Source organism: Cyrtonyx montezumae, unplaced genomic scaffold, assembly GCF_038088225.1.
Source record: "Cyrtonyx montezumae isolate F1298 unplaced genomic scaffold, pur_monq_1.0 scaffold_7, whole genome shotgun sequence".
NCBI lineage: Eukaryota > Metazoa > Chordata > Aves > Galliformes > Odontophoridae > Cyrtonyx > Cyrtonyx montezumae.
In genome coordinates, this window is record NW_027072078.1 from 13709234 (window position 1) to 13730681 (window position 21448).

At 40.8% G+C, this 21448-nt stretch overlaps 1 protein-coding gene across 12 annotated transcripts; it reads left to right on the forward strand.

The window, feature by feature from the left end:
- Nucleotides 1-1845: 1845 nt before the first annotated feature.
- Nucleotides 1846-18881, forward strand: HNRNPA3 (heterogeneous nuclear ribonucleoprotein A3). 12 transcript variants are annotated; one of them, XR_010623080.1, is made up of 15 exons: nucleotides 1866-1988; nucleotides 5149-5260; nucleotides 5711-5734; nucleotides 9549-9671; nucleotides 9761-9907; nucleotides 9986-10196; nucleotides 10429-10518; nucleotides 10580-10687; nucleotides 10793-10873; nucleotides 12034-12180; nucleotides 13119-13244; nucleotides 13334-13405; nucleotides 14681-16402; nucleotides 16492-16570; nucleotides 17990-18881. XR_010623080.1 is itself a non-coding variant. In XM_065750721.1 (14 exons), the coding sequence occupies exons 3-13, from the start codon at nucleotides 5195-5197 to the stop codon at nucleotides 13384-13386; spliced, it is 1176 nt and encodes a 391-aa protein (XP_065606793.1). In that variant the 5' UTR covers nucleotides 1867-1988; nucleotides 3379-3467; nucleotides 5149-5194; the 3' UTR covers nucleotides 13387-13405; nucleotides 13492-14530. The 12 variants fall into 12 exon arrangements, 10 of the variants coding, with proteins under 10 accessions (XP_065606795.1, XP_065606796.1, XP_065606798.1 ...); XR_010623079.1 differs by lacking the exon at nucleotides 14681-16402; XM_065750721.1 differs by lacking the exons at nucleotides 14681-16402; nucleotides 16492-16570; nucleotides 17990-18881 and adding exons at nucleotides 3379-3467; nucleotides 13492-14530 and having other exon boundaries at nucleotides 1867-1988.
- The last annotated feature ends 2567 nt before the right edge of the window (nucleotides 18882-21448 follow it).

Here is a 21448-nt window from a genome sequence, read left to right on the forward strand (position 1 = left end):
ACATTTGCGAAACTACCACCATAATACTATCATTTAATTTATAACAATCCCATTTTCTTCTGCAATTTAAGGGGTGTATGAAAAACATTGTTGGTTCAGCGAATGAATCCAATTAACATTACTATCCAGGAGAACCAGAATGCACGGTCAAATTCAAAGTCACATTTCTAATCTCTGAGTTACAATAAAAACAATCAAAAGCCTTTGAACAAATTCATGGGTAATATTTCTGTATTCAAAGATCCACTTCACAATCTAAAAACACATAAGAGCCAAGTGAAAATAAAGAAATAAATGAAAATGTCACGAGAAACATAAATTTCAGCCACAAAGAAGTAAAAAATTTGAAAGCCTTTCCCACGTATATTGAACCAGGTACTAACTGCTGTTCCTTTGGCTTACAAAGAATAAAGTACATGTTAGCAAAAACTGCTAAAAAGCAAAAAAGCATATTAATCATCTGCATGGACAACCAATGCTGCATCTGCTACATGTATGAAACTCTGTACAATGATGCCACTACATAAATGAGAATTTAAGCTTCAAACCATTTCCCTTTACTTTGTTACTGCAGACATCACTTAAGAGTCTGTCCCCTTCTTTCCTGTAGCTTCCCTTCAATTACTGAAAGGCCACTCTCAGAGTCAGCTTGGTGCCTTCTCCAGGCTGAACAGCTCTAGCTCTTTCAGCCTGTCCTCATATGAGTGATGTTCCACCCTAACATTCCTAATCATCACTGTCTTTTATGCCAGTGTAGCGGAACGTGATCTACCTGTGGCTGTGCAACCAGATCAGACCACAAAACAATCAGCTTCCTGACTAATAAAAAGTGCAAAACAACAATCTCAGAGTAATGAAGCCTTGTGAGGCAGTTCCAGTGTAACGCAACAAGAGCCTTCACAGCTATCAAGTACTTCATTACATATTTAGCCAGTGCTGCTAGTTTCACAGCATTCAAGGGCAAGAAACCAAGCAACATAAACAACACCTATATTATTATTTTTATTTGGAAAAAAAAAAAAAAGAAAAAGTTCAACAGTGCAATATCTTGGGAAGAAAAAAGAAAGATAACGAACTGGTGGGTTCAGCCATACCACAGAGACAATGTAGAGATTGCTAAGGTACCCAGGAGCACTGCTTTGTAGGAAATCATCTCTCCTCACAGAGATTAAAGCAAACTGTGGTCTGAAGGTTTCTTTCAACTTCAATACACAATAGTGACAAGAAAATTCCTAAACCTATTGTATGCATCTCTGCACACTGAGGAAACTGGTTTCAGAGGCACTACAACAGGTTCTGATACTTTTGTAGAAATCAAACCTAGCATACTAGCCTTAAACTCAAAGATTATGCTTTACTTATTTATTTATTTATTTATTTGCAACACAGGCTAAAAGGCAGAAACAGCTAGCTGGGATGACGGCCCTGAAGCGCTGAGTGCTACTGGCAGAGAACAGGCGGGAGGAAGGTCGAGCAGGGGACTCCTTCAGGCTTTATTATTTATTTTTTTTAACCACTCTGCGTCACCTTCAACGAGAGGAAAAAAGGTGGAGAAGCTCACCATCACGACTGCTGCCTGGGTGCGCTTTGGTGCTCAGTGTGCACCTGCTCCCGCTGCTACGGCTGTGAGCTGAACCGCCTCGGGACAACTGCACAGCGCGGGGCATTATCTCGACAGCAGAAACGCCACACGGAGCGCCCCGAGACACCGCTTCGCTCCAAACCGCTCCGCCCCGTTCTGCATATTGAGCCACCCCATGACGGCTCCCTCCCCGCCTTTCCCCCGCCCGGCCCGCAGCCGCACGCAGCCGGCAGGGGCGGGCCGCCGTGAGCCCTTACGTGAGAGGAAGGGGCGGTGCCCGCCCGACGCCACCAGTAACGGCTGCGCGCTGCGTCTCCACCCCTGAGCGGGCGGCGGTGAGTGCGCCAGGCCAGCGCCGGCGTGGGACCGAGCGGGGCGGGAAGGCGCCGAGCTGAACGCTGGCACGGTTATATCTTTTCTTATCGCCCCTTCTTTCCTCCATCCCCCTCCCCGCGTTCCTTCTTCGGCCGATCCGCGCTTCCCTTCCGCCGTCCCCGTTTGGGTGGGAAGGATTGCTCCGCGCTCGGCTCGGGGCGGGCGGCCCTGCTCGTGGGGGGAGGGTGGCGGGAAGAGCGCTCTAACGGCCGCCGATGCGCCGCTCCCTTCCGCGCGCCGCCGCCAGCCCGCCTTCCCGACACGTGATTTCCCCCCCCCCTTTCTCCGGGTTCCATGTTGATTTGGGCGAGGGCGGGCGGGCTCACAAAATGGAGGTAATGCCCGGCCCGGCGGATGCGCCCCCCCCTCCCCCCGCAGCAGCGGAGGGGCACGTGATATTGCCCGGGCGGGCAGGAGCACGGGGACACGTAACGGCGCCCCTCGGGGTTTCTGCGGCCGCTGTTGTCGCCTCCCCGTGCGCCGTGGCCGCAATGGCGGCGGCGGGCAGGAAACGGCAGGGTGGGGGAGGGGCCGCGCTTCCGCCCCTCGGCGCTCGGCCGCCATTTCGGTGCGCTGCGGAGCGCGGGAGTAGCGGCGCCTCCGTTCCGTGCCCTTAGGGCCGAATTGGGGCGGGGAAGCCGCACATCTCTATGTTACGTTGTTGTGCCCTCTCGCGTGGCGGCACGGCGTTAGCGGTGCTTCGCAGTCGCTCCTTTCCTGGGCAGGACCCCTTTGAAGCAGTGAGGCCGCTCGCTGTCTCGCCATGCTTCTCGCTGAGCTGTTCTGGCACACGGGGCCGCGCTTTTTCACTCCGCCCTACCCCCCTCCCCCATCTCGAGGTGTTTAACACGTGCACTGAGCGCTGGGGACACGGGGCATAGTGCACAGCCACAGCCCGGGTCATTGCCATTACCCTTTCTCCAAGCCCCCAGCTGTAAATGCACAGAGAAGCTGTGGGCAGCACAAAGAAGCACGAAACATGCTGCACATTTTCTCATCTTGCTTTCAAGTAAAGATCGAAGCAAGCCTAGGGCAATGAGCTGCACCCTGACCAGAGGGAAGCCTGCGCTGGTGTCCCCTTCTCCATTCAGAACATTATTCTTTGCACAAATGTTTGAAAGTATGGAGAGTAAAAATGGTGCACTGTTCCCTCTGGGTGTTGTGCCCCATTCATAGCAAGCTGAAACCTTTGTAGAATTGAGAGCAGAGAAACCAGTAGCTCATATTAGTTTCTTTCACTATGTTAAAAGCAGAAAAGAAACCTGATCCCTTGGCAAAGCAGCTATAAATAACTCTTCCATGTAAGCAATTGTTTTATTCACTTCAGGATCATTGAATGCTTTGTTAAAGGGGAGCAAAGGTGAGTTCAAAGCATGCTTTAGTGAAGGTTGCTAAAGTCTTGTGGGGATTTTTCCCAGCAGATATTCCTTTTGGCACTGGGAATAAACTGCCAGCGCACTTAGAACTGAAAATCTCTTATTTTGTGGCCTTAAGTCTTAGATTTGGCAAGGTACATGATATATGCACTGAGTCTGACTTAGTGTATTTACAAAAAACACTAATACTTCTTCATAGTGTTTTCTGAATGGAGAAGGAAAGGTCCATCTTGAGAATGTGCATTTCCCCTCTGCTGTAGTACTACTTGTCTCTTCAGTCACAGTTAAATTCAGTATACAAAAATGTTCTGAATATTTTAAAACTATTTATTTTATCAATACTAAGAAGTAGTATTTATAGCTTCTTAAACTTTCTGTAAGATGGGGTAGGATTGAGGCTGCTCTTCAGCTCATGGTATTCATCAATACTGCAATAATTCTTTTCTGCCCACCATGGCTTCGAGCTATATGTTGGCTGCTGTGGAGCCCCATTGAGGAAAGGAGGTGGCAAAATCAGAGGAACTTCATACTTCATGTTACTTCAGAAAGTATCTAGGCTTTTCCCTTCCTCCCAAATAGTTCCAAGAGATGCATTTGTGATTCGAGGAATTGAACAGCTCAGGAGGCAGTAGGGTGCTAAGTACTTAAACTAAAACATACTATTGGAAGAATGTTGAAAGATTTAAGAGAAGTTAATACAGTTGCCTTGATTTTATTTCATAAATATTTGAAGTTGTTAGCATGTTAAACCATGATACTCATGATCTCACAGTTGGGATCATTATTAAGACCTTAACTTCAAGTGTATAATAAATAAGGGCCTACCTGCTTTCCTCATGCAGTATTTGCAGAAATAAAATTTTAAAAACAAATGAGACCAACCCAACATTTGAAAAGCAAAAAACAGTGTACTTAATTTGTCAGTATAGCTTATTCAAAAGCAGCATTTATAGTAGCATATTGTTTAGGTAACTGCTGTGGCTACTGTAATAAGTTTCGAGAAACATCTGAAGTAGTAATAAATTGCTGCCAAAGATAGAAACACAGTATAATAAGGGAAGCTGAGTAACTTAATGGTCTTGGGAGAGCTTGAAATAATAAAGGTTAAGGGGAATGTGATAGTTTTTTTTTGTTTGTTTGAACATGTATGTAGAGATGCACTCGATGAGTTTATCTACTGAAATATTTGCTTTTTGTGACGATACGTAACTTCATTAGCATTCATTAATAAAAACTGGGAGTGTAAGTGGAGTGTAGAATCATAATGAAATATATCATTTGCAAGGACAAGTAATGCAGAGGACCAGTGCTGCAGATTCCTGAGGATCAGTTGTTGGAATTTCTGGTTATGCAAGAATAGAATCACGAAAGGATTCTTCCACTGGTGTTAGTGGAAAATATTTTTCAACATAGAAAACATTTTACATCCCTCAGTATTTCAGTTTGTAGGATGCTAGATTACTTACTACTATAGGTTACATGTAAGATAATTTTAGTAAGAATGCAAGACCCCTATTCATGATAGTTATTTAAGACAACATTTGATGTGATTCTGTGCAGATTTTTTGTCTTAGGTACACCTTCCTCCAGCAGTTGTAAGCACATCTTTTCCTGGTAGCTGGTGTTCTTTTTGCAGAAACTCCGGGGAGATACAGACTGAGGATTTTTAACCTTCGAAGTGATTACACTGAAGTGATTTCTCCTTTTACCCTTTTTCGTTTACTCCTGTAAAGACATACCTGTGCATTGCAGCCAGAGAAGGCCCTGCTTTGTTGGAACAGGGGTGAGTACTGACATATTCAACCTGTTTTCTAGGTTTCCTAGATCTAAAAGAAAGGCTGAGTTAGAGTACCCTTCCAAAATGGCTGCTATTAAGGAAGAGAGAGAGGTGGAAGACTACAAGAGAAAAGGAAGACGATCGTCACAGGTGAGAAGATTGCTATTTTTTTAATTATAATAAAGTAGTCTTAAGGGGAAGAGATTTTTTTAAAAAGGTAGAACGTAACTGGTTCTATATGAGCATTAATTCAGAACTTTTTCTATCTACTTCATAGTAGCAGAATAATTGTAAAATGCTGGTATGTTATTTAGGTTTTTAAGGGGTGGGATTTTAAGCATAGCGCAGAAGTGTTGCTTTTCTAGTTTTGTTGTAACAAATCTGGTTAAATTTATGCTTGTGACTAAAGGTGTAATTATTATTTTTATTTAGAAATTCGTACATCCTCAGAATATTGGCAGGAACTTTCCTATCTTCACAGTCTTGTTTTGAGTGGGAATGAAGACAGGTTCTTTTTTAACAAAAATGGTTGCCTGTTAGTCACTGCAAATGAAAGTGAGGCTGTACTAAGTAAAAATAACTGTTTTCTTTTGCTTCTAGCAGAAATACCGTAGACTGAATAAGGTGCGTAGTATAGAGAAGATGGTGGGTCTGTTCTGGGAGGATGGGAGCTAGTTACTACGGGGCAGGGTGTGGAAATGGGAGGGGGGGAAATCTTGATACCCTTCAGAAAACTTTTAAGATCAGCAAAGAGGGTATTAAATAATGCTTGTATGGCTTGTCATTGAGAGATTTTTTGATTGTGTATTTTCTTGTATTTGCCTTCTAACACTACTTTTCCAGAAAGCCTGAATACTTTAGCTAGCTGAGCCCACGTTTTTCTGGAGCTGATATGCCTCTGTCATGTAAGAGGGAGCTACTACGCCCTTTAAAAAAAAAAAACACCTTTTTCCCAGTTGCTCTTATCTGGTAACATATGGTTACTTTGTATTGAAGGACTGCATATGAAGTACTCCCGCAAAGAACTTGCAGCTGTCTGCTGCTATGGACTTGGGCTAGAATGTATCACGGGTCCTCAGCTGCCGACAATGAGCCTGGAATGCACCTACAGGCTATTAAGTTTCTGGAGAAAATGTTTTGCAGAGAAAGTTGATTAACCGCGGACTTTCAGTGCCAGAAGGCAGCCTAAGGTGGGGACAGTCCTTCCGTGCAGGTGTAGCTGCAGATGAGCTCCTGTAAGCTCCATGTAAAGGTGCAGTGCAGTGCAGGAGAGGTTGCTGTGTGGAATAGAGCCTGTAGACTACCGCAGCTACGTAGCACTGAGTGGACAAAGCCCTGCTGCGTGCAAGCTAGGATTCATGTAACTCAGAAAAAGTAGTTGTGTATCTACAGCGATACTGTTAAAAATCCCCTGGGATGTTAGCAAAACTTAGGATTTTTACAGGAATCACAGGATATTGCTGGTTACCGCTTTTTCTTCCAAGAAAGGTACAGATAAACTGAGCTAAGTATTCATGATTTTAGGTGGGGTATAGGAGTGCGTAGTTTGATTTTGATTGTGAGAAAGAACAGTGCAGAGAGATCCACATGCTTCCCCCCCCCAAAAAAAAAAGAGAAAGAAATGCTGGCCTCTCCCTGTTGTCTGCCTGCAGAGGCAGCCCAACCCCCACCAATCAGTCAGGGTGCTGGTGCCTGTGCTGCTGCAGTGCTGGGACGTGGCTGGGTGGTGTGAGTGCGCTTGCGCGCTCTCCTCTGCCATGGCCCTCCCCCTCCGGCTCCATATTGAGTGGAGGAGGCAGATCGCTCACAAAATGGAGGCGGCCTGCACTCCTGGCCTAGAGGAGAAAATAGGTAGCCATGGCAGGGAAGATGGCTTCGTGCTTCCTCAGAATGTATTAATTTCTTTAAAGGCTTTCTCAAAGTGCTTAGGTGGAGAAACGAAGTTTCTTTCCTGGTTGCTAGCTGCAGGCAGGCTCGGCACTACCACCCCCACCCCCTCCCAGAAGGAGCTGCAAAATGGCGTGCAGGCCTGCAGTGCTGAGTGGGAGGGAGCTGCTGGAGCAGCGTGGTGCTGAGGGGGAGGGATGTCACGTGCCACATTTGCTGCCCAGACAGACTGCTATTGTGACTAGTTCACAGCAGAAGGATTGAGAAATAGCATCGCGCATGACAGAGCAGCGTGCTGAGAACCCAGGAGATACTTTTCCCTTGTGAGAACAAAATGCCTGAAAAATAGCTCGTTGCTATGAAATACTGCCTTCTATTTCTGTAGAGAATTCCTCTGACACAAATATATTCTGAGGATAATAATCTCTGGTGGAAGAGAGAAGTTAACTGCAAGTGTGGTTTGTTTTTTTTTCCCTATATAAGGGCTACTGTTCATTTAAATGGAATTAAACTAAAGAGAGAAGGGCTTTATTTTCCTTTCAGGAGTGACTGGGAGTTCTGTGGTCATTCTTTTAAGGTAGAAGCAATCTGAGTTGCTAACTGAGAATTACACAGCCTTAAGTAGTTTTAGAGAACAATAGAAAATCTGGTTTCTGGATTTGGAGAAGTTTAAATTCATCAATATATTAAACTTAACAGAATTGATTCCATGTATTATGAGTAGGAGTGTTTAAAAACATGTAAAACTAACAGCTTTAAAATAACCAGCTAAAAATTAAGGAAGTACAAAAAAATGCAGTTAGCAACAGAAAGCAACGTTTTGTTTACCTAAAGCGCCTTCTATATGCAGCATGTTAACCCTTTAGGATTTTAAGTTTACCTGAATTTAAAAGAGAGATTTAAAAAATACTCATGTAGTCCAGACTGCTTAGTAGAAGCTTTAACTTTAGCCAAGAGACCATTGATTATTAGCTATTTATATAATATTCTTACAGTAATGAAGGTGGTGCCTTAGACTAAAACTTGTTACTGAAAATGTTGGAGCTTTTGTTCTATGCAAGTGTCTACATCCCAGATGGCTACCTGTAATCGCAGGTGCAATTTCCTGCAGCACAACCCAAAAGCTATTAAACAACAGACCTTTAAAGCACCATGTAATTCTGAAATTCTCTTTTGCCAAGTACTAACTTCGTAGTGAATTGCTTTCTAGAGTGGTTGTGTAGCACTCAGAGGAGTATAGGTTTTGCTGACCAACTCTTGCGCTACCATTCTTCTTATTTAAACTGGCAGAACCTGAAGCACTTCACTTGTGGGCTTGTTAGAACTCTGTGCCTAGTTTTATGTAGTTGAGCTCTGAGTATTATGCTGCTTCTAGTCAGCTTAGAGCACTGCAACAGGAACTGGGAAGCCCACTGTACCTTACTACCGCGGGCTTGAAGTCGTGTTGGCTAGCCAGCAGCACAGCCCCAAGGCATCTTGCTGTGGAGTGTCTTGTGCTTGTAAAGATACAAGATTGCAAAGTAAGACTTAAACTTGATTACTCGTTAGAAGACTCCTTCATCTTGGGGATGAGAGAAGTTTGTAAATCATTTTTTATGGACTCCTGTCAAATGTGCAGGGCTATTTCCTGTATAACTAAAATACTGTGTAACACTGAAAGGAAAGCAGAAACATGAAGGTACTTGTACTTACAAGCCCACTTAATTTTTTTCCTTGGAAAACTGTGCTTGAAAATGAGCATGTTTTAAAATGTGACTGATACCACGTAGGTGGTACCATCAAGAACTTCAGTTAAACTGAAGTTTCTTTTAACTGTTTTTGCTAAGGTACAAGTCTCATTTGACTTGTTCCCATTCTTGGTTATTGATTAGTCTTTTTTTTTCTGTAAGACAGAAGTCAATTTACATTTTAAGAGGTAAAACTGAAAACCATGTACCTACTTCTTTTTTGCTTGCATGTGTTCAACTAATAGGTACCCAAGTACAAAATTGGTAATTGTAAGGAATTAGTAGTTGAAAAATCTTCCTTAAAATGTGTACATTTTAAAAAGAGTTGTAATACAAATGTTCCCAGAAGACAAGGTGTTATCTTTGAAGAAGAACTTTTTTTACTCTGTCTGTTTACTGTGATCCTAATTTTTTTGCTAGCTTCTTGCAATCATGCTTCATGAAGCATTGGAACTTCCCTTTATCTAGCAGTGCTTCATTGCTAATCCCTACAGAGCAATATGCAACTCCAGTATAGGATAGGCATAAATGAATGCGTTTCCATGAGGGAATGAAGGAAACAAGCAAGCTACTTACTATATTGAGGTCTCTACTGCTGTTTGCATTTGAACATTCTTAAGTTGTTAGCTGATGTTTTAATTAAAATCACAGTTCATTAAGTGTTAACTATGCTGCTGTCTACAATCATTAGAAGACATTATGTTAATGTGTTCAACCTATTTGTAGTTACATGCACAGATAAGTTCTAGTAATGCTGTGAAATTTTAATTTCGTTGTTTGTATTCAAAATATGTATTTGTTGGTTTTATTTTTTATTTTTGTAGGGGCATGAGCCTAAGGAGCCAGAGCAGTTGAGAAAGCTGTTCATTGGAGGTCTGAGCTTTGAAACAACAGATGATAGCTTGAGAGAGCACTTTGAAAAATGGGGCACACTCACGGACTGTGTGGTAAAGTGTCCAAAATTAGTTTGTGCTTTTGAAAGGACTTAGGTACTTAATCTAGTACAGAAATGCAGAGTGCTCCCCTGTGTTTTTAGGTGATGAGAGACCCACAAACGAAACGTTCCAGAGGCTTTGGCTTTGTAACTTACTCTTGTGTGGAAGAGGTGGATGCGGCCATGAGTGCTCGACCACATAAGGTTGATGGACGTGTGGTTGAACCAAAGAGAGCGGTTTCAAGGGAGGTAAGTTTGAGTTTCTGTTGAACTGATTTCTTACTTTCTACCTACTTAAGAGGCTCAGTGTTATTTTTGGTGTTGCAGGATTCTGTAAAGCCTGGGGCGCATCTCACAGTAAAGAAAATATTTGTTGGTGGCATTAAAGAAGATACAGAAGAATACAATTTAAGGGAGTACTTTGAAAAATATGGCAAAATTGAAACAATAGAAGTCATGGAAGACAGGCAAAGTGGAAAGAAAAGAGGCTTCGCTTTTGTAACTTTTGATGACCATGACACAGTTGATAAAATTGTTGGTACGTAATTATTTAACAAGAAGTGACTTAAAGAATAAAAGTGCAGCTTAACATCTCAAAAAAGCTGTTCGCAGAATGTAAGTGCTTGGACTCTAGTAAGAAATGGGGTAGATTTAATGTTCCTTTGAAAAGTGTGGTCATGTCTTACAGTAGCTTCTTTGAGTTCTACAGCGTAATGCTTTCAGTTATTTGAAATTATTCTAACTCTATCCTGTTTGACAATTTTCTCTAGTTCAGAAATACCATACTATAAATGGTCATAACTGCGAAGTGAAAAAAGCACTCTCAAAACAGGAGATGCAGACTGCCAGCTCTCAGAGAGGTAAGTTTGGAGTTATGCAGGGTTATTGTATACAACTGGTTTTCAATTAATGTAATTAAAGTAAAATACTTTGCAGGTCGTGGGGGCGGTTCTGGCAACTTCATGGGTCGTGGAAATTTTGGAGGTGGTGGAGGAAACTTTGGCCGAGGAGGAAACTTTGGTGGAAGAGGTAAATTATTGAAATGTTTCTAGAGGATGTGATTTCTGCCCTGGTTGTGTCTGTGAACACATGCTAAGTATTGAAGCCAACGACCTCATCTGTTTTGTGTTCCAGGCGGCTATGGGGGTGGTGGTGGCGGTGGTGGGAGCAGAGGAAGCTTTGGGGGTGGTGACGGATACAATGGATTTGGTGATGGTAAGTGTATTGCTGCATCTCCCCTCACCCCCATTAGGCTGCTTTAAGTCTTAGCTCTCTCTGCCTTGGAAGTTAAGTCTACTTTGGTCATGTTTTATGGTGGTACAGCATGGTAGCGCTGTGAAGATTTGAGATTTGTTTTCCCTTCAAATTAATGGGTGAAAAAAAAATTCTCTTGTAATGAGGTCGTGCATTGGCTTGTAGTTCATGATGGTGGGAGAACAATTAAAAGAAGCTTCTGGTGTTACTTGAGTGAGTAAAACTAAAAGAAGTGACCATCAACTTTTTGATCAACTGTAAGACACTGACACGCTGTCTTTTTCATGATGCATGAGTGTCCAAAATACATCTGAAGAGAACTGTGCAAGTTGTTAAGCGGCTATGGTAATCTCATTGTTATGGGGAAGGAGGGAGTGAGAGAAGTAGCATGTGGCTAATTGTATCTTGATTCTGAAAGCAGATATAATATTGACTTCTTTTGGGACAATTTCACAGTTTGCAATTACTTCATTGGTATGTCTGAGAACATTGTTTCAGATGTTCTCTTGGTGACTTCAATTATTTATTTATTTTTTTTTAAGGACATCTATTAACTTGTGTTAAAAGTTTAATTAAAGCTATGTCTAGATGCAGCACGTCCAAGGGACAGCTAGTAATTAGCCCTGCACCTTGCTGCCTTGCTGTTTTGGCAGTGGCTCTTTGCTGCTGAGTGGTCTGGCCTGGCCTGGCCTTGGGCACACACCCATCACTCAGCAACAGCCAAGACATCAACCCTGGACAATTCCTTATCAGTCAGTGCAGCCCAGGCAAGTCAAGTGGTTGGACACCTGTGTGATCTAGGTAAAAACTGTAAACAGGAATTATTTTAATGGCTTTGTCTACTGAGGAATCTCAGTTCAGAGGACTAAAGAGTGGCAGCAATGACAGCCACTTCTGCAAAGAAGTCAAAGTCTGGTGGTGATAGTTATCTGAGTTTAAAAAAAAAAAAAGATTTTTTTTGTTCAGATTAGTTTGGTTAAATGATTTAACAGTAATGAACGCACTGCAGGGGAAACCTTGTGGAAGTTGTGTTTGTGTGACTTTGTAGCTTTTTGTAGTGGACTTTTTCTTACAGTATTTTGCTTTGATCTGCTTAGTTTGTCCCCTTCTTTTATTCAAAGGTGGCAACTATGGAGGTGGTCCCGGCTATGGCAGCAGAGGGGGTTATGGTGGTGGTGGAGGACCAGGATATGGAAACCCAGGTGGTGGATATGGAGGTGGAGGAGGAGGATATGATGGTTACAATGAAGGAGGAAATTTTGGAGGTGGTAAGATGCTAGCTTGATTTAGCTGACCCTTGTTTCATAAATGTCTGAGTTGTACAGTGCAGAATGCTGTGTTACACAATTAAAATTCTCTTTCCTCTAGATCAATTTTGATTAAATTATGCAACACTAATTTGTTAGGGACTTACTTTTCAAAAAGCAGATGCTGTAAATTTGTATGGTGGTAGAATAGGAGAACTTCAGGTTTTGTCCATTTGAGATACACTGGTGCTCTTGGGTATTAGTTCAAACCACATAGATCATGTTCTCCTCTGTGTTGTCAGTGTTAATATCTTTGCAGGAGTTTCAGAATGATAAGGTTAATTTTTAAATCTGTGATAAGTTCTATAGAAGCCTTTAATGACATGTTTCTGGTCAGGAACATACAAGGTTCTTTACTAGAATTTTGGAGGGAAGAAGCGGTAAGAGCATGCAAGGACCTAGTGCAAGTTTAGGGAGATAAGGTGCAAAACCTACTGCATACTTCATATATACACCAGAAGGTATTAATATGTGTGCTTATTAGAGTTTTCTCACTTTTTACAGCAAATAAAAATTGTGCTTGGTTTGTAGTTAAACACACTGTCATGTGTACAGGCACACTGTTGTATGTACACAGCACGGAACAGTGGAAGAAGACAGTGAAACCGAAGGGCTTTCCTGATCTGGGAGGCATTAACTTTGTCCTTCTGTATTAATCTCAAATTGCTACTCAAACTTGTATAGACTTTATAACAGCCTGCTGTTTTTCATCTTTGTTTTTCATCAGCTTCTAATGTTTGGAATGCTAAAGGTTTTCTGACATTTGTGCATTGCAGGTAGAGGTAGCATGCTCAGTGCTTGCAAATCTCATTTAAATTGCTTTAAATAGCCGTTGCAATTGACACTGAATGTCACAGTTTCACAGACTTCATGAATTCATAGGTGTGCATTTATTTCAGGTAATTATGGTGGCAGTGGAAACTACAATGACTTCGGTAACTACAGTGGACAGCAGCAGTCCAATTATGGTCCCATGAAAGGTGGTGGCAGCTTTGGTGGTAGAAGTTCAGGCAGTCCCTATGGTGGTAAATATAATTCTATACAGAAAAGGCTTTGTTTAAACTTCCTCAGTACTTGTTATGTTTCAATATGCTCTGGTGTTTTTTTTGTGCAGGTGGCTATGGATCTGGAAGTGGAAGTGGGGGCTATGGTGGTAGAAGATTCTAAAAATGCTACCAGAAAAAGGGTAGGTGTAATGCATATTTATAATGATGATGAATAATGTACAACTGTTGACTGAGAGTAATAATTTTCTTATCCTGTATTCAACAGGCTACAGTTCTTAGCAGGAGAGAGAGCGAGGAGTTGTCAGGAAAGCTGCAGGTTACTTTGAGACAGTCGTCCCAAATGCATTAGAGGAACTGTAAAATCTGCCACAGAAGGAACGATGATCCATAGTCAGAAAAGTTACTGCAGCTTAAACAGGAAACCCTTCTTGTTCAGGACTGTCATAGCCACAGTTTGCAAAAAGTGCAGCTATTGATTAATGCAATGTAGTGTCGATTAGATGTACATTCCTGAGGTCTTTATCTGTTGTAGCTTTGTCTTTCTTTTTTCTTTTTATTTTCCCATTACATCAGGTATATTGCCCTGTAAATTGTGGTAGTGGTACCAGGAATAAACAAATTAAGGAATTTTTAACTTTTCAATATTTGTGTAGTTCAGTTCTTCCACATTTGGTACAGAGAATTCTATAACAGAAATAAAATGTAGTTTAGGGTGTTTCCTTGTTAGTAGAGAAGATTAATGCATTTCTCAATTACTATTTTGTATTAATTTAAAGTTAACAATAGAAACACCTATTGATTTGCAGTCTTAAAGGGTCTAGTCTCAGTGTATATATGTAACTGTCATTGGTAAGAGTTACATAGGCATACAGAGGGTGAACATCTGTATGTTGCATTATAGTTTGTTTAGATGTATAACTAGGATTGAGTTACTCAAATTAGTGTTTGTGAATTATAGAACTAAGCTTTACCTTCAAATGAAACTTTCAAATTACTTTTTGTTTTGTGCATATTTTTTTAATTTGTAGTTCTGTATTAGTAATAGCGCTTCAAGAAAATAAGGCATGATGAATATTTTAACAAGACCAACTTTAGTCACATTCAAGCTGTCTCCAGTCTCATTTGAGATGTATAAGGGATAACTGCAGTTGCTGAAGTTCTGGGTGAAGAGAAAAAGAAACTTACTTTTTACCTTTTTATTTATTGTAATTCCCGAGAAGTTAAGGTGGGGTGGGAGTCAAGTGCCTGTTTCCTTGGGATATACAATGATTCTGTTTCAATAAAACTATACTTTGGGGAGGGTGGCCTGGAATTTTCATCCCCTTCCTTTCCCCCCTTTCCCCTCTCCCTCACACTAGACTGTGCTGTTTCAATTAAATGAGGCATCATAGTGAGAGTAATAGGTATGTTCCTAAATAATTTAATGGCTATATACTTTCTTGCATGCACCCTAGGCAATTTTCTGGACACATTCATCTGACTGGGAGCCAAGGGTAGCACAGGTGTAATCACTGACAGTCCCAGGTAATGGCGTTCCAAAAGCCCATTCACAATGGGCTCTAAGTAGCATAGCTTTTAAGCTTTCTCCCTTATGAATATCTAAGATCAGGTAAGAGCTTGAAGACGAAACAAAACACGATCTAGTTGTATTTTGCTGACCAGTAACACTTCTCACAGCATAGAGTGGTACATTTTTAAATTTCCAGAGATAGTAGAATGATAGTGTTTTACAGTTTGATTTGATGCACTGGAGTAGCAAATCTTATCGGCACATCTGGCTAGAAATTGTACTCAATTCTCATTACTGAACTCCAAATTAAGGCATTACCACCTCTGCTTTTCTCAGCTGATGTCACTTCTCTCTCAACTATTGCCAGGACAGTGCTTTCTGACAATTGAGACTCAGAAGAGTAGGGACACAGTCAATAGAAGAAATGTTCAGACACTTGACAATATGTGGTATTGGAAATTACTCACACCTGTTTCACTTCTGGGTCAATGTGCAGTATAAGGTAAATGCAATTCCAGTGTAGGAATGAATCTGCAAAGATGTATGAAATGGCTCAAGGCATAATCAGTCATATTAATATAATTTGAAGAAGTTATTAGAAAAATGAGTGTGTTGCTTGGAAAAAAAAATTAAATGATGTTATTTGAACACTGTTATTGAGTGTATTTAGACTGCAGTACACTAAAACAAGGAACCACTGTCAAGATGTTAGTCTCCAAACTGGATTTCAGAGTCTGCTTATTCTATTCTGTGGAGTTTTAAACTATCTCGAATTTTAAAGCAAGAAATGCTGATGCAGTGAACGTTTTGTTGTTGTACATAATTCGGGCTTGTGGGGGGCGGGGGGTGGGGGAAGGCTGTATTTCAATAAAGGCATTTTTTTAAACAACCCACTTGGAGTATGAAAACACACTGAAAACTAAAACATCTCACTAGGGAGTGAGCCGCCCAACTGCTGACTTTGCTTTGTACGTTCCTACACCTAAAAGATGTGTAGACTTGTAACTGGGGCCTGCATCTGGTTGCAGGGACAACTGGAGATTGGGGTTGATGTCCCTTCTGAAAATGGATATGGTATTTCTAAAAGTTTTAGAATGTATTGACAGTGTTCTTTTTAACAGGGCCTCTTGTAGCTGTACTGTGACAACAATGTTAACTTTGAAAAATAGTGTCATAATAAACTTTATGAACAAGATCTGTATGCAACCTTTTAAGAGATGGAGTGTGTAAGTGACGGCTTTGTAGGTGGGTGGGGTAGCTTAGCTGTTGTTTGTGATGTGGAAAAGTGTAAGCCGTGAGGACAGTGATTAACCGGTTTTAAAGAACATAGGATGTACTTCTTTGATCCATACTTTGTTAAGGAGACCCATAAGACAGGAAGGACTTCAGCAGCCTATTGAGTATGGAGAAGTCAGCATAATTAAAGAATGACAAGGCAGCAGGAGCGACAGCTTCAACTTCCAGAAAAGTGAAGGCATAAGATACTGTGCTGATAGTGAGCAGCTTTCCAAAGTCTAGTTAAATCTGCTTATCACAGCTGAAATATCGAAGAAAGTCTAGCAAGAGTTCTTCACCCTTTGGAACCTCCTTGAGTGATAGCTACTTGAGTTGACTCAAAATCAATAGGTCTAGCATTTAGACCTGAAAGGAAGGGCAATGAGCATAGGTAAGGTTTGCCTTTAAAATTTTTCATGAATTAAAAAGAGTAGTTGGAGATTTTGAAAACAAGGTAAGAGTCGTTTCTTTAATTTTCAGGTTGAATGAGAAGCTGCTGCTTGACAAAATGGGGAATGTCTTGCACATCCTCTTCAATTGAAGGTTTCTGACTGACTGGGTAAGACCGTAGTGCATAGTAAAACATGCTTATTGTTTATTTCCTTCTAGGCTTTCCTTAATCTGCCTTTTGATAGCAGGGAAAGCTTTAAGTGTAAAGGAGCAAGTGCTCCAGTGTACGTGATCTGCTGCTTCTTGTTCTGGATTAGGGCTGTTGGCTGATGTAACTGCTATTCAAGATTCTTCGATTCCTGACAGGTACAATACTGTTAGAGATCAACGTAATCATAAATGATAAATGTTTTGAAATACGTGCTTTAGTTACCATTAGGAGTGATTTTTTTTGTTTTTTTTTTTGTGCTGTACTGATGCTCTGACATAAAGACACATAGCATTTATTTGATTATTGGTTTTCCCTCCTAATAAATGCCTTGCCTTACTAAGTGGGGTTGTACTTAAGAACAGAGTTCCCTTTCAGATGTTTTGGTGCTTTCAGGGTAGGTCAGTGAAGGCTATTTTAAAGTGATACGCAGCTGAAAGCACCACTGTATGCGGATGAATGGCAATAAAATGAATCCATGTGTTGTTTTTTTTGTTTTTTTTTTTTTGCATGTGGGTTCTTAATTCTTGGAATGTGTATTTCCTCTTCTGCTGTATTGCAGGACTATCCCATACCTGTACGAGTATAATTAACTACTGTCTGAAAGACTAACTATTTGAACTTCTCAGTACCTATTTGCATCTTAGCAGTATTTCTGCAAAGTCCATTTCTATTTTAGTGTTTGTTATGCTTAACTTAGAAGAAGACAAATGCAATACGTGCAGTTCAGGACTTGGCCATATTGCTGACTGATTCCAGTAGCTGAACTTACTACTGACTGAACAGCTAGGAAGCAAACTCTTCACATTGGAACACGTACAGTCAGAGGTTAACTTGAAGCATTCTTACAATGGTAATGTGCAAGTTTCATATAATTAGGAGCTACCTACTAAATGGAAAAGTTATAATGAATATAGAGTTAACTAAAATGTTGACAAATGTTCTTCCTTAGTTAAGGTAGAGACAGAATTTAAATCTGCAGTGAGATCGCAGTCTCCTTAGTGTAGTAATCTAGGCAGCTTGCTGCTTACGTGATTTGCTTGCTGTTTTTCACCTCTAATTAAGACACCTTAGTTTTCTCTGCTATGCAGTGCTGATCTGGTCATTTGCCTATTAGGAAAGGGGAAATGCTGCAATTTTTTAAAAAGAAAGCTCTTAAAAATTGAGTACACTTTAACAAAATTAACAAAAATGTCTAGTTTGAATCCATTACTAGGCCATGTAAAGCTCTACGCTTCCATACTATGCCCCTCAGGGTTCTTTTTGCACTGTGTGTGCAAGATACTCCTGAAGTTACTATCACATTTGGCTTTATAACTCTTCTTAGGATCGACTTGCTTCAATGATTCATACCCAGATTTTTATTTTTATTTTTTTCAGAAATAAAACTTCCCAAAGATGAGCAAATCCTTAAGGAATATTTGATCGAGCATATCTTTGCCCAAGAGACACTCCCAAGAGTTAAGAACCTTTATTTCATGGCTAGTTTTTTCTTTAGCAGCTGTGAATGGAGATGTAAAGATGCGAAAATGAAGTTGTGAAGGCATTGGTCCCTAGACTGCAGTTCTATAGAAACTATTCCTAAAGCTGTACGTTAACTGGAAAGCAATTCGTCCTTCCAGGTGGTAAATGTATTGCCACAGAGTGAGCCCAGGCTGATGCAGATGCGATGAATTGTTATTAGACAATACCAGAACTACTCAGTATTCTAACTTTTATATCCTTTGAATATTTTAATATGGGAATGCTCCTACTCTTTCAGGTATTGTTTGTGTGATGTACTGACTTACTGGTTTTGCTTCCTGTGTTTAGGACATTAACTTTCATTCATGTACTGTTTACATTACAATGGAATATTCACATATCAGTCTGTGATCTCTGATAAATATTTGTATCTTGTGTGAAGCATTTAAGATGTTGAATATCACTAAAATGCAGATATCTGATGCGTGATTCTTTTTCTGCTGTGGGTGCTACAGGTTGACATCTCTGTCTAAGATTAGCTTTTTCCTCAACTAAAGTAATCCAAGTATCTTCATAGAAGAACAATGACCTTCATGTAGAAGATAATATTGCAAGATTGGAAACAGAATAACATTAAAATAACTGGCAAAGACTTCAAGAGCCATGATGCTAGTATGGTGATGTCTTAACCTTGTGGTCAAACAAGTTCAAAAACATGGAAATGAAGTATTTCAGTATAGTCCATAATGGATTGAAATGTTAAAATATTTCACTTTTGTATCAAAATAAAGTGTACATTGTCAAATGACTCATAATCTTAAATGTGTTGCTATCACCTTTTTTGTTTGTACTCTGCTCAGCACTAAGTGATCTTAAATCACTGCAATGCAATGTCAGGACCATTGTTTCAATTAGGGTCTGCAAGTCAGATTCAACTTGATTTAGCTCAGCTCTTGAGCATAAGTTGTAATGGTTTTACAATGTTCCTTAATCAGATCATTCCGAAGGGCCTCCACGTGGAGGTTTGTCGGTGTGTGAGGTCAGCACTGGGATGCATTAGAATTTCTATAACTTGGCAGTGTCATTGGTCATTCCCAGGTTTGGGAGCGTACCCTGTATGGTTGTAGTGATCATAAAATGAAAGATTTGCAACCTGATATTTACATGTATACCAAAATGATCTAATACAGATTATTTCTGCCTTAATGTTGTTAGGTGTTTACAAACACCACTGTTGATGATAGGAAATGTTTGGGTCTGATCGGAATGCACTTTGTGGTCTGAATTACTTCAGACTGACCTTGTGCCAGGTAGAATTCTAACCAGATTTTTGCATTAACTGTATTCTTTTTATCACACTTCACATCTTGGTAATGAAGTAACCCTATATTACAGCAGCCCCTGCAAAGACTGTAAGAATGTCTTAGACTTTTGCATTAGTGCTAAATAAGTACCAAACTAAAATGGAGGAGAGGAGTTTATCAAAGTCTGTTTTATACCCAATTTATGATTAAAATACTAATACTGATTGCATGTAGAGAAAATGTTTTCTTATCAAGCTCTTGATAGCCTAGATAATGGGGTTTGAGGGAAGGCAAGCATCTCAAGTGTTCTCTGCTGTACAGTCAGATATACTTTGGTAGAGCTGCTGTATATCGTTGCTGAAGAACAGTCCAGGGCCATAGTTGACTGATTTTTTCCTAATGCTTTTATGTTATAATTGCTATTCTCAGTAATGCTTTAGATCATCCTGTTTTAAATGGCCCCAAAGTTTCCCATTCCTCTAGTGTTTCAGACAGGTTTGATGACTCCTAAGGATGCTTTCTTTCCTTGGCAGTATAGTAAGTTCAAAGTCAGTATGGGCACATTTGAACAGCAGTAGCAAGAAAAATACCCCATGCTACTCCGATTTGGTTTACCTGGTGACTGGCTGCTCTATCTAGAGCAAATAAACCTGCTTAGTCTGTCAGTCCTGGCTTTCAGGTTTTGAGCCATTGGTGTTGACTGCTCCAAAAAGTGATATCCTCTTGTGCTCAGAGTATGTCAAGGACTGTGCAGGGGGATGGACTCATGCTATTAACATGAAGGTTGGTAAACAAGGTAAGTGCAAGTCAAGTCACCTGGATTTCTATTTGCCAACAAATACCATCTGCAAAAACAAACATCACTACTCAGTATGATGGGCAGATCCTTGGCAGCAGCTAAGCTTAGAATCTTCCCTTTCTCTGCCTTGTTTGAGCTTTATTGCACCAGTATAGTTTCCTGAGGAGTTAATGACTGTGCAACAAACTTACAGTTAGCATGAGATTGGGAAGGTGCAGCCAGGAGCAGACAATGGAGAGGAGGAAGAAGGAAACTAGCAGTGAGCTGTCAAATCAGCCAAGGCCATTTTAGAGCCACAGCAAATCTGTGGTCGGGCCAGACCAGAGTGCAGCCAGGCCACTCCAGAGCTGCCTTGCTATGAGGCCCATTAGTGTGAATAACAGCACCTTGCCAGTAGGAGACTCTTGGTACAGTTACTCAAGGCTTAATAGCTTATGTCTGTTTTTTTCCATCCTACAGAATACATCTTTGGGGATAATCTCTCTTTTTTTTCAGCTGTGTTAGATAGGATTAAATATTAGGAGAGAATTTTTCCTGCATCAACTGTTGACCTGCTCATAGGTGCTTTTAAGAATGCATTATCTATAGAAAGAGGAAGAATAATTGTAAGAGTGGAAACTACCATTTTTGCTCAAGGGCTATTCTTCCCATTGTCTGCAGCTGTACTGGTAAAGATCTTTACCATCACAAGTGCAATCCTTGTTTCCTAGCATAAGGTTTGGACTCATTTAGCTAACGTGGTGAAATAGATTTAATGTGTTTCTGAGAGCAGCAACAGTTCTCATAGAATTAAGGTGAATATCCAGACTTTGTAAGCAATTCGTAAGAAATATGTTGAAATTTAAATTGTCTTGTGCTTACTGGTTTGTACATACTGACCCCTTCTGACTTAAGTGTTACCTGCTGCCACAAACACCTGTGGGGGAGGACCTCACTTTGGAAAGTTTGCATAAGTAACACAATATGAGAAGTTGTGTGAAACTATTATCTGTGTTCTAGTTCATTATGGGTAAGTACCTGGAGCCTCTGTCAGCTGGAGGCTGTCTCCTGGTACTTGGCTGCACTGCCTTTCTGATAGGATATACTCAAGAGGAGTAGGGTTCCTAGCATCATCCAGCCCCAGAGTACAACTACCTTCTTGGTAAAGCTGCTGGAACAGATCTGCTTTCCTACTCCTGGCTCTCCTCTGGTTAGCTAATGTCACACCAGCTGAAGCACAATAGAGACCATGTGCATGTAGGCACCAGGTAGCAGAAAGGCCTCTGCTATGCA

Excerpts from the sequence above, each read along its gene's own strand:
- HNRNPA3 (XM_065750723.1), top strand. The coding sequence starts at position 5,195 with ATGGCTGCTATTAAGGAAGAGAGAGAGGTGGAAGACTACAAGAGAAAA. Across the intron at positions 9,908-9,985 it reads AGAGAGCGGTTTCAAGGGAG|GATTCTGTAAAGCCTGGGGC; the intron begins GTAAGTTTGAGT and ends TTGGTGTTGCAG. Across the intron at positions 13,245-13,333 it reads TTCAGGCAGTCCCTATGGTG|GTGGCTATGGATCTGGAAGT; the intron begins GTAAATATAATT and ends TTTTTTGTGCAG.